This window comes from Pinus tabuliformis, chromosome 6 (genome assembly GCF_031772625.1).
Source record: "Pinus tabuliformis cultivar Carrire ecotype Pingquan chromosome 6, CPIR1, whole genome shotgun sequence".
NCBI lineage: Eukaryota > Viridiplantae > Streptophyta > Pinopsida > Pinales > Pinaceae > Pinus > Pinus tabuliformis.
This window is the reverse complement of record NC_142292.1, coordinates 2,037,098,894-2,037,112,153: the sequence shown is the minus strand read 5'-3', so window position 1 is coordinate 2,037,112,153 and position 13,260 is coordinate 2,037,098,894. Positions and strand designations below refer to the sequence as shown.

The following is a 13,260-nucleotide window of genomic DNA, read 5'->3' as shown; positions in this document are numbered from 1 at the left end:
CTCACGTGGTATATGGTGGCGTACGTTTACAAAAATATATCCGTCCAACCCACGAGGTGGAAGCAACATATATTATTTAATGCAGCTTTTACTTGGCCATTACTCAAATCTTAGGATTCTCTCACTCACTGCAAGAGATGTCGTTACATAGAACCAGACCAGATGTCGTTACATAGAACCAGACCAGATACCATAGAGATGTCCGTTTACAAAAATATATCCGTCCAACATATATTATTTAATGCAGCTTTTACTTGGCCATTACTCAAATCTCAGGATTCTCTCAAATCTTAGGATTCTATTACTTGGTATAGATATTTATACTGTTATCGTTCTTGATTGGACTATGGTCGAGTAATTGTCGTGATCTTGGTTGACTGCGATTCTGGGGTTTCGTTGTACTACAGTAGAGTCATTGTCGTGATCTTCATCGACTGCGATTCCGAGGTTTCGTTATACTACAGTAACGATCGCTGGGATGGACCAAAAGACGAGAGTGGAGGTGCAGAGAGATGGTGTCTGGACAGAGGCAGTGGTTGTCGTTGCATATGGTCGTGGGCGAGGGCGTCATTACAAGGTACGCTACGACCGCCACCCTGACAGCGACGCACAGCGGTTGACACAAAAAGAAGATGTTCCCTATACCCGAGTCCGACCCATTCCCCCTCAGGCACCCAACAATTACAATTACTCCATCCGAGACCCAGTTGAAGTTTCTGACAAAGGCTGCTGGTGGCCGGGCATCATCACCCAAGCTATGCGCGAGCTTTTCCTTATATATTTTCCTCACAATCATATACAGAAAAGGTATCATTACTCCAAATTAAGACCTGCTCAAGAATGGCTAAAAGGAAAATGGTACCCGCTACCATCACAGGTAACATATTTACTGTATTTTTATTATGTTTTTGGGTCTTAATGTACATTTTTTGTTATTTGGTTACTGCTATATTGGAGATCATTACCAATATAGTTAAGGCCTTCCATAAGCATCTGCAAGCATCTGTAGATGTGAATTAAGAGCTTTTTTTGAAAAGAATTTTTCTGCCCACAGTAATTAGTATGTCTAAGCTGATTATCACTAATTTATTACATGCAGTTGCATTTAATTCAGCCTCGGCTTTCAAAAGTTCAAATTCATAGTTAAAATAGCATGTATTCATTTTCCAGGGTTTGCAGATAATTTTGAAATCCTTAATGTAAAGGTACTTTTTCTTTCTAGTTGATCTAAGGCATTAATAGATAACCTATGCAATTGACCATTCTTCTTGTACATTAGGTCTTATATAGGTAGACATCTAACAGAGAGTTAGATGTATTTGTTATATTGTCCATTCTTGTATATTTAACATATGCATTGCTTCCAACATTGCCAATTAGGATTGGTCGTGCTGACTTAAATTATCAGTGTTTTCTATTTCCAGTTGAGCTGGGACTTCGCAAGATTATAAATACGAGTTGTCCATTATTTTTGTAGATTAGGCTCTATTTTAATCCATCTACACAGATGGACAGCTAATTGATAAATAGGGTTGTTTTTACTTACAACATTGTAGATTGTTGTATACTTGACATAGTCATTGCTCTCAACATGTACAAGTAGGATTGACTGTAGTTTCTTAAATTATAATTTCTTTTTATTTAGAGCTAGGGCTTTAGAATATGGCATAGATCTAATTGTACATTCTCCCTGTAGATTAGTTCTTTCTTCCAACTCCTCTAAATCCTCTACACGGATGAACTATAACTAAGAAAGGAATTTCTCATTGAATTGCCATGGAAATATTACCAAATTATGTTTCTTAAATTATAATTTCTTTTTATTTAGAGCTAGGGCTTTAGAATATGGCATAGATCTAATTGTACATTCTCCCTGTAGATTAGTTCTTTCTTCCAACTCCTCTAAATCCTCTACACGGATGAACTATAACTAAGAAAGGAATTTCTCATTGAATTGCCATGGAAATATTACCAAATTATGTGGCATAGAGAAGATGAAAAGTTAAATTGAGCTTTTTTTTACCAATTAAACTATTTTGCTTAGTTTTCCTAATTCTGTGGAAAATTTCATTGATAATTTGTATTAGTGAGTTATTTAATTTCTTTAGTGAAGTTGGAGATTCTGTGAGTAGTTGATTAATGAAATGGCTGATCTATTCTTTTCCCTTTTTTTTGTAGCAAACAAACAATATCATATATGAAGGAAAATATCCTATGGCTGCAAATAGTGAGACAACTTCGATAGCATCATCTCCCTGGGATATGCAAACTAACGCACAATCTCAAAGGAAGTTTGAAGAAAAAGTAGAAAAGCAGAGAATGAATCATGATTGGAAAGAAAACAGGGCAACATTAGACGTTGAAGAATGTTCTTTTCAAGCAAGTAGAGATAGAGATTCAGGAAGGCCCAAGACTTTCAATCACGCAAATGCAATATTGAAGAATGATGTAGCCCTATCTAGGAAGAAGAGAAATGATGCGGAACAAAATCAGAAAGGAAATTCACTTGCTCCGCATTCAATAGGTGTGAAAAGAGTGTATGTTTATGATGATAGAAAGGATGGAAAGTATAGAGGCATTAAAACTACACCAGGTAATGATGCCAAAAGATTTAAAGATACAGAGTCAACAGAATCCATAGATCAAATCTTAAAATACACCGAGACTCCTGTTGAAAGATGTACAGGGAGTGCAATACTTGGTTCTCCTAGAACTGAACTTGACAACAAAGCTCAGAGGAATAATCCGTTGAACATGGTGGCAGAGCAAAGACTAGAAACGCATGATGAAGAGTTACTGGCATATCATTCTGTGATAGAGGCCTTTTATGCTCAGTCTCAGGTTCACTTATCCTGGGAACCTCATGATCTCTTGACCAGTCTCCGCCTTGCATTGCATATTACTACCGATGAGCACACTGACAAGTTGAAAAGGCTGATTTCTCAGTCCTAATTTCTGATGTTTACATCTTGTAAGAATATATTTTATGCAAGCCAACATATTATTATTATGGTTTTCATCAAAACACTCACCCTATTGAACTATTGTTCAATGCTAAAACTCGGTAAAATGATATTCATTTGATCTCTAATGCTCTTGCAGGGCACTGCTGTATAGGAATTTATTTCTGGTGAACATTATCTCACACATAGTAATTGAAATTTGGATTTGATCTTATTTGACAAACTGATGCTTACCCAGTGTAGCCTCAGCGATGTAACTATGGAAAGATTATCAGGGCTTTGGTGAAAATACTTTCCCTATTGAACCATATTTCAAAACGAAAATTGAGGTCAGTTCTATCGAAATGGTCTTCAAAGTTCATGGAGGGCACAAATGTACTGAGATTCACATGAATGTTAGCTCTTATATTGTATTTTTAAATTTGTGCTTATATTCTTTGCTGCTTCCATGGAAAAGAAAATAAATGAGTGATATAACATTTCACTTCTTCTAACTTCATAGTGAAACTGGATGATTTTGTTACCTTTGTGATACTAAAAGGGTTGAAGATGAAAAACACTTTCTCTTTGATTGTCTAACTTATACTCAGATTAGATCTAATTTTCAATATATTTGTCACACTACTAACCCTCTTGACCTTTTAACTCAGCAAAACTATGCTGATATTGCAACGTTTCTCTTAATGCTTTTCAAGCATAGAAATAAAATCCTAAAGAATTATGAATAATTTCTAACCTTCAATAAGCCCAAAACTGTGAATAAGGCTGGAACTGGAAAAATATGGGACCAAAAATCTAGTTGACCAAAAAATACTTAAATATTCATGTGCATCCATATGAATGCAAACCATTATACACAAATATGCAAAGTTTCTCATATATAGAGCAAGGGTGCATATAACCAAAATAGCATTGATTGCAATCTATCTTTGAACCAAAATTACATCAACAAAGAGGCTCTATGTAATGTTCCTTCTCAATAAATTTCTGCTAGAAGAGATCAACCATTTTTTCCATTTTGGAGCTAACACATTTTTCGGGTACCAACTTAGGGAAAGTGGTTCTAATATTAAATTTCGTGGAATGTGGGTCCACTTTTCATGGAATACGCACCTCTTGGGAGAAAAATCAATTTTGTGAAGGGAGGTCGAAATATTTGGAGGGACCCACAAGGAAAAGTATGGCAGCAATTATAAATAGAAGGTTGGGGCAGCAATTGCCACCTTTTGATAATTTGACATTTACACATTGTTGCTCAAGTTGTTTAGCTCTGTCACAAGTGTTGTTTAGCAGAGAGTTCTCCAAGGGGAGAACTCACCCTTCTTTCGATGGACTTCAAGTGCCACCCTAGGGAGGTAAATTTGTTGCTACATTTGAAGGGAGCTTGTGGAATTTTGGGAGGACCTTTCAGCCATTACCCTTAGCTAATTTGTGCTCCACGGAGGATGTACTAGAGGATCTCATGCCACTTATTTCAACTATTTTCCAGGGGGTCTTTGTTGGGAGAAATTTAGAGAAGTTGCTCCAGGGGAATTTCGGGGTTGGAGATTGTTGCCTTTGAGAGAGACGAATTTCTCTTCCTAAGGCCTGCGCAGAGGGGACATTGGACAAATTTGTGTGGTGTCGGGCTCAGCTTTTGAGTGCCGAAATTTATTGTAGAACAACTCTCCTACTACAGGGGAAATTTCCTAAAACACTTCCTTAGTAGATTGAGTAGGCATAAGGAGGATTCCAACATATTTCATCACTGGGGGACGCAGACTTTGTTCAGGAGGGCGTAGTGCCAAAATAGGGCAATTTTGGAAGGTCAGAATTAACCAAATCCCTTCCTTGTTTTTTGTGGGTTTGTTGAGATGAGTCTAGGGTTAAATTTACAAAAAATTTCGAGTAGTATTCAGGCAGAAATCTCCTTTTGTTCAGCATGTTTTATTATTCAGCTGGTAATTGCATCATTTTGTGGGTTTTGTGGGTGGTTGGTTTGGGGCAAATCCCTTTATGGGTTTGTATGAGTATTTTTGGGAGAAGCTATAGCTGCATTTTTAGGCAATTTTGGGCATCACAGAGGGTCATTCTCAGTATTTTCAGTGCAACAGTAGTTGCCAATTTCTAGGTTTGCGCAGAAGGATATTGGTCCAAAGTTTCCTAGCTCTTGGGGTCATCTCCTCCACTTGGGTTTGCTCGAACTTGCTTATTCAAGCCCAGGTTCACTTGTTCCTTGCTATATGTATTCCTTACAGCTCATAATTTAATAAAATGGCTCAGCTTATTTTCCTAGCTCCTTGGTGTTTTTGATGGTGCATTCATATTCATGATTTTATTTGCTATAGCCAAGTTCATGTGTTTGTTATTAGTTGTAAATTTCAGTTTGGAACACTACAGTGCTATCAGGGCCATGATCTTGGTTAGTTGTGGGGTAGCTAACTAGATCATGGGAGATTTCGGCATGTATGCACAATGACGGGTTACACCGTACACCACCCATGGCTTAAAGGAGATTCAGTATGTAGGAATTTTGAGGTGGAATTTGCTAGAATGATGAGAGGTTGGCTCATTTGAGGGAGGTGTCAGGCCAAATCCATCCGTGTCCCTACAACAGAGACACTAGAGGTGCACAGGCCGTGGGAGTACAACCGTTTACACCATATGGGGAGAGTCGACAAAATCAGGGCACCAGATCTCCTCAAAAGGAGCAGACAGGCTAGGGGTAGTTAGAGGGTGAGACTAGGATGCGATTTTGTTGGTGGAGACATGGCTTTAGATATCAGGAGCCTAAGGAGGAGGAGCTCAAGCATGATGTTGACGGTACACAAGGTGATGAGGAGCATATAGATACACCCAATGTGACACAAGAGCCACCCTTGCAGGAGTTTCCTTTGCTAGCCTCATTGACATGTTGGTGGAGACAGTTGGGCATGCACCCATAGGACCTTCGATTGACGAGGTGCCAGTAGGCGCAGAGGTACCTAGAGCTGTGACAAAGTTCCTAGTTAACTGCTTCCTACAACAGTAAGTAAAGCAACTTGAGGAGCATGAGCTAGATGAGGATGTTATGCTTGAGGAGCTACCTGTGGTGGGGTGGCTTAGGATTCATGTTGAGTCCATGATGGAGGCGGATGGGCAGTCATCTTTTGGGCCTGAAATCGACAGGGAGAAGATAGATACACAGACAACTACCAGAGTTACAGTACTTCCAGTGAATAGCTCTCTTCAGGTATACATAGAGTGGGCCAGCAATATTGTTAGGTTACTTATGCATGTTGGAGGGAGAGTGGCTGAGTTACCTAGATAGATCGTACATGTTGACTAGGACAGTGAGACGAGGCAACAGAAGTTGCGTAGGGCATAGCACTCACAGGGTGGAGTTGTTACGTATACTGGTGCTCTTGCATTTGATCCCTCTCATGGGGTTGGATGGAGAGAGGTATTGAGCTGGTACCCAATGGAGTAGGCTAGGTGTCGAGATGTATCAATGGCCATAGTTTAGTAGGGGCCGTGGGTTACCAAAGGAGCTTGAGGGCCAAACTATTTTTGGGATCCAGGTGGAATTCCCCATCACATCATGGAGTCATTCGGCGATGGTAGTAGTTGTTCGCTAGATCTGGGGATTGAGGACACACACCCACAATTTTATATTAGAGTTCCAAGCAGCACTAGTGGCTAGCTGGATCAATAATAGAGTAGGTGGACTTTGTGAGTTGTCTTGGCATGTGGATCAAGCGTAGACTGCAGGATGATCAACATACCCTTGTCAGGGTTGATCAGAGGAGGTGGCATCGATAAGCCACGAAATAGAGCATTGTATAGGGATGAGGCTTTCCTACGGATATGTGGAGTGCAGAGGACACCGGGCAGCAACACCTTAGTTACACCACCACTGGCACGTAGGGAGGTTTGCCTGTTAGATCTCTCTGAGAGGATCAGGAGGGGAGGTCCACTCCTTTGAGGTCATGGAGGTGTGGTAGTAGAGGTGGTGACCCTGATAGGATGTAAGTTACTACACATTGACTCAGCCTCTAGCTGTGGCATTCTGTGGTGTATAGAGATATGTAACAATGATCACCTCTTGAGTATATCCATATGGGCTTGCATACAGTCACAGAGGAGTTGGTTGTTGTCCCTTGATGCCCTCACCACAAGTAGTAGGGAGCAAGAGACTCACCTGAGGCAGATGGATGTGACACCGAGTATCATGGATAGGAGAGGAGTTTCCTGTTGGGGCAAACAGACTATGTGTGTGCTGGCACGTGGAGGCATAGGGATGACATGGTATGTTGTAGAGGTAGCATATTCTTTGCCCCCGAGTCCCCCCTTGAGGGTATGACTATGGGGGATTTGTATGGCACACCTTCGACAAGGCATTCCGGAGCATTGTAGGGGCATGCGGTGTATGGGGTGATAGACTTGTTCTATAGGAGGTCACGTAGGCTTCTAGCAGTATTTGGGTAAACCATCCAGGGATGGGATGGTAGAGTTCGTCGTGTGGCTATGCAGGAGCAGGGTCGTGGGGTATACACGAGATTATCCCTTGATATATGGAGCCTATACCCACAAGAGTAAGAGGTGAGGGGAAGATGGATCACATTAGTTGTCAGAATTATGTCGCCGCAAACTTGGGAGCTAGGGTTTCAGTTGACGAGTGGATCACTCCACTTCGAGATGAGCAAGACCCTCATAGAGAGAGATCTAGATCATTCTTGGATCAACACATGGGAGATCACTGAGGTTTCCTCCACATGGAGAGGCGGGTATTCTGTGTTGTTGTTGAGGATTGATACTAGCCATGGGGTGGGAGGCTCGGGTATTGTTGAGTTGTCCCCGCATGTTGGGCATATCTTTGGTCATTACCTGTATGGTGGCCGAGAGATATAGGAGGGGAGGACCCAATAAGAGCATGTTGGACTACCGGTTATGACTAGAGATCTGCAACATCAGCATGGCAGTTTCCTTTTGCAATCGGCACGGGATCTCAGCCTCTTAAGGCTTGGCAGTTCATCCCCCTTTAGGGATGCGCTGGTTTTTATAGCGGAAGATTGTATAGGTCTCCCATTGTGTTTCAGTTGCACATAGAGTAGTTCTCCCCCTAGATATTCGTTGATGACTTGGGGCACTGTGCTAGTATGGCAGGATGATTGACACGTGTGATTCTTGGCATTCATTGGCACTACTCAGTGGCAGGCAGTAGGACTTGGGAGCGATGGGCCTCTAATCTAGTTGTGGGATCTAGGGGTCCATTGGGTTAGAGGACTACCTTGTTTTGGGAGGATGATGAGGATGAAAGAGACAGGATTGCATCATCCTTCGGATGACAGGTCAAAGACCATTAGGATGATCACTACGAGTCGAGGAAGGCCCTTCTCCCTATTGTTTCGATAGGAGATTGGGCGTGGATTGGTTGATGGAGACCTTGGCAGGGTGCCCTAGCAGGATAGACCTACGCACAATGGAGTTTCCCTTTATTGGATTTGTGGTGGAGATTCACCAAAGTGGATGACCCTGCAAGAGCATGAGAGGGTCATAGTTATGGTCAGACCGATGCAACATCCTCTTGGTGGACTCACTTGAGATTAGTTTGGGACTCGGGAGCTACAACGTTGAGCAGTTTTGTTACAGATTGGGGAGAGTGGGTTCTCATAGGGGGATGTAACCCAACTATACCATTGGGAACCTGTTTGATAGCAGGAACTTCACTTCCCAAGGACCAGTTGAGACTGGATAGCGCCTCACTTGGGTGGCTCTATGACTTGCAGGAGGTGGTTGTGATTGACACACTGAGACAAGGGATCTACTTTAGGGAACTTGGGTTGTAGCTTCGGGAGTTCCCTCTTGAGTTACCCAGGATTGATTTTTCAGTGGGACAACATTCCAAGGAGTTTACAAGGGATTGGCAATATCGAGGTGCTCTGCTTATCGACAGGAGGTGGGAGGACTCTCGGGCTCCTACACCTGGGACTGTGCATGGAGCAAGGGGTGCTTCACGTTGAGCGTGATGGCTTGGGTCCATAGTATCTGGGGACTCCTTTGTGACAGGTCAACGCATGGATCAGGAATGGCTCAATGGCACAATTGGGACCCCAATATTGCTTGCACTGATATTTGGTTCAACCGGGAGAGAGAGCTTATTCGAACATTGCTTGAGGTCAACCAATTTTTGGCAGGGAGAACTGCAATGTCCCTTCTCAACAAATTTCTGCTAGAAGAGATCTACCATTTTTTCCATTTTAGAGCTAACACATTTTTGGGGTATCAACTTAGGGAAAGTTGTTCAAATATTAAAGTTGGTGGAATATGGTAGCCACCCCTTAGGGAATACACACCTCTTGGGAGAAAAATCGATTTTGTGAAGGGAGGTCGAAATATTTGGAGGGACCCACAAGGAAAAGTAAGGCAACAATTATAAATAGAAGGTTGGGGGTAGCAGTTGAAACATTTTGATAATTTGACATTTACACATTGTTGCTCAAGTTGTTCAGTTGTGTCACAAGTGCTATTTAGAACAGAGTTCTCCAAGGGGAGAAATCACCCTTCTTTCTGTGGACTTCAAGTGCCAACCTAGGTAGGAAAATTTGCTGCTACAATTGAAGGGAGTCTTATGGAACTTTGGGAGAATCTTTCAACCATTCCCCTCAGCTAATTTGTGCTCTAGGGAGGACGCAATAGAGGATCTCATGCCACTTATTTAAGCTATTTTCCAAGGGGTGTTTGTCGCGAGAAATTTAGAGACGTTGCTCTAGGGGAAGGCTAAGCTTTGTGGAGAATTTCGGGGCTGTAGATTGTTGCCTTTGAGAGGGATGAATTTCTCTTTCTAGGGCCTGCGCAAAGGGGACGCTGGACAAATTTGTGTGGTATCAAGCTCAGCTCTTGAGTACCGGAATTTGTGGTAGAAGGCCTCTCCTACTACAGGGGAAATTTTCTAAAACACTCTCTTAGAAGATTGAGTAGGAATAAAGAGGATTCCAACAGATTTCATCATTGGGGGATGCAGAGTTTGTTCAAGAAGGCATAGTGTCAAAAAAGGGCAATTTTGGAAGGTCAAAATTAGCCAAATCCCTTCTTGGGTTTTGGTGGGTTTGTTGAGAGGAGTCTAAGGTTAACTTTACAAAATTTTCTGAGGAGTATTAAGCCCAGAAATCTCCTTTTTTTCAGCAATACATTTTATTATTCAACTAGTAATTGCATCATTTTGTGGGTTTTGCAGGTGGTTGGTTTGGGGTAGATCCCTCTATGGGTTTGTATGAGTATTTTTCGGAGAAGCTACAGTTGCATTTTCAGGCGATTTCGAGGATCACAAAGGGTCACTCAGCATTTTTAGTGCAACAACAATTGCTAATTTCTAGGTGTACGCAGAAGGATATTGGGCCGAAGTTTCCTAGCTCATGGGGTCATCTCCTCCATTTGGGTTTTCTCCATCTTGCTTATGCAAGCCCAGGTGCACTTGTTCCTTGCTATATTTACTCCTTACAACTCATAATTTAGTAAAATGGCTTAGCTTATTTGCCCAGCTTCCTGGTGTTTCTCATGGTGCATGTGTATTCATGATTTTAATTGCTTTAGCCTAGTTCATGTGTTTGTTATTAGTTGTAAATTCCATTTTGGAACATTACACTCTACATGGCCTCTATAGCCCAAAAAAACTTATGCTACAAAAAATATCTACATATCATCCAATATTTGTCAAACTAGATATTTAATGCTACGACAAATACAAGAGCGACCCAGAGAGCAGATTGGATCAGCCCTTATACATGCTATAGAAGTGACTTGCAGTAATGTTAGGTGGCAGCCCTCGTGGAGTCTCGATGTGTTTTCCTTTGAAGGACTAAGGGGCAGCTAGTGAGCAGTACAAGAGTGAAGCACCGACAGGACAAGATACGACATCGAAGTTGCAGCAAAGTTTATCATTGTATCTTGTATACCATACACTGTTTTATTATGCAGATTTTGGTTTAATATAACGAAGATTAGGGTTGTACGCTATTGTACAATTTGTTAAAAACTTTGTATATTTGTGCATGTGTGATTTACTACTTTATATTTTCATTGTGCAAAGTAGTTTATGGTTGAGATTCTTGGTTTGGTAGCATTAGTGATTTTAAGACTCTAACCTAGACCCAAGGTCATGGAAATTCAACATGGTATTAGTGGGTGTCTGAGCTACTTTGGAATTCAGTGAATCATCGAAGTACAGCGTGAGATGGAGTTGATCACATTGTAAGTGGAGGGCTTAGTGTTACACAGTAATTTGTCACCATTGGTCACCGTCCCTGTTACCCCTGTTTCCATACATTGGAGGACGCATTCCGGGACCTGTGAGCAGTGACATAGTCTAAAAACACTTGCATTATGTTCCCCTGAGTATGTACTTCATGTTCCCTGAAGACACCTTCTGCAAATTATCCCTGAAAAGTGCCCTTTTTCCATTGGCGCGGGTCCACAGTGTTTTATCCGCGCCAATCACTGAGATCCTCAAAAGGGGGTGCGACCATTGGCGCTCTGTCTTAGAAAAACACTCGCGCCAACCAAGTTTGGTAATGATTTTTGACAAACGCGCACCCATATGTTTTTTCCCTTCAGATCATGAAGTCTTTTGAGGATAAAATCCATCTGATAGAGGTCGAGAGTCATCATCTATCCTTGACATCTATCCACAGTGGCTTTTCGGAGATAATGTCAATCCACAATGGGTGTCCTGGTGCATTGTATCTTCCTCCCTTCTCCATCTATAAAAGTCTGTCCTCATGCATTAGACAAGCTAGTTTTTGAGTAATGCTAGTTGTGATTATGCTTGTCCTGAGTGATAGTAAGAGTCTTGAAGCATAGGGAGGTTATGCTGCCGGAATCCTGAGAGAGAGAAGGTCTATTGCAAGACATACATAGCTGCTCGCCCAGCCAGAGGATAGGTTCAACGTCAGAACCTTGGTTGTATCTTTCTCTGCTTATTATTCATTAATAAACGACTACTGTTATGGTTCCAATCTCATTGTTCATCATGATAATGTTTGGTTTATTTCCTTTCTGACTGAAATATAGTTGTATGTTAGTGGATTTTATGCTTGTTCTCGTTTTGTTCTTTGCATGTGCAGGTATCCATACGCGGGGATCGCAAGGATTGTGACCTGCCGGAGCAAGGGAACGGGAGTATCAACTCTTCTTCGACATTAGCGTTGGACTCCAGGTTGGTTCTCGTAATCCACTTTTAATATGCAACTAGGAACTTGCGTAGTAGCGTGATTTGATTGTTGCTAGTCCCATTTTGGGCTAGTGGGATCGCCTCTGTCCGCAGAGGGGATTTACCTCTCCAACAATTTGGCGACTCCGCTGGGGAGGAGCTATTTGTTGTTTGATTCATAAACCTTGGACGGAGTCTGAAGCACGGCCAGGCAGCCTTTGAAACGTTATTGCTTTGCATTAGTGGAGTAGATCAACGCCACTTCAGTCGATCTCCGGTTTGGTTTATGAACCGAACGACTTGGAGTTTTGTCTTGCATGTTAGTTTTCTCTTGCCTGCTTGGATAAATGAGCTTTCTGGGTCAGCTTTGAAGTTGTTTTCTGCTCTTAGACCTGTCTGAGTACTGTTGACCAGACCCTGGGCTGTTGTATTTATTTTTTGGGTCAGCAAACGCGGTTGGCGCGTTTTTTCCTCTGACAGTCGCGCCAGTTGGCGCATGTTGCACAACAGCAACTCGCGCCAATTCCTGAATAGCGCAAGTTGCAGGCTGACAGTCGCGCCAGCTCTGTGAATTTTGCCAGTTTGTTAGTTGAAAGCTCCTTAAACTCAGATTTTTGTTTTTGTATATCTTTTGCAGCTTCTGGAAGTGTGTTGGACCTCTGTGTGACTGGTTGTTACCTTTATCCTTCAGTTGTTTGCTTATTTCTATCGATTTTGTATCCCAGCCCTAGAGCATCTAGTGGCTTTGCATGTCGAGCCTTCTGTGGGAAGTTTTGGTTTGATTATCCAGTCAACTTTTTGGTTGTTTTCCGCACCTGTCTAGTAGTTGTTTAAGTTTGTTATTCCGTGCTTCTAGGCGATTCACTTCTAGCTTGTTTGGATTTTGCTTGACTTCATTTGAACTTAGATCACATGGTTCACTGAAGGTCTGTGCGCTTTTCATTGTTTTGACAGTTCATTTTGGTATTTCAGATTTGGTTCTCCTTGCATTGAGTGAATTTTGTTTGTTTATTCTTGTTAATATCTCATGAAATTTGTTTAAATGCATTATGCCATTTTAAAAAGAGAAAAAACAAAAGATCTTTTTGCATTCTATTAGTTAACATTTATTGTTATTTGTTGCTTTTAAAA

The 13,260-nt window shown here is 41.7% G+C and overlaps 1 protein-coding gene across 1 annotated transcript; it reads left to right on the top strand.

Annotated features, from left to right (window-relative positions):
- Nucleotides 1-397: 397 nt before the first annotated feature.
- LOC149267425 (uncharacterized) lies at nucleotides 398-3,060 on the top strand. The gene is made up of 2 exons (XM_089398794.1): nucleotides 398-877; nucleotides 2,179-3,060. The coding sequence occupies exons 1-2, from the start codon at nucleotides 479-481 to the stop codon at nucleotides 2,950-2,952; spliced, it is 1,173 nt and encodes a 390-aa protein (XP_089254920.1). The 5' UTR covers nucleotides 398-478; the 3' UTR covers nucleotides 2,953-3,060.
- The last annotated feature ends 10,200 nt before the right edge of the window (nucleotides 3,061-13,260 follow it).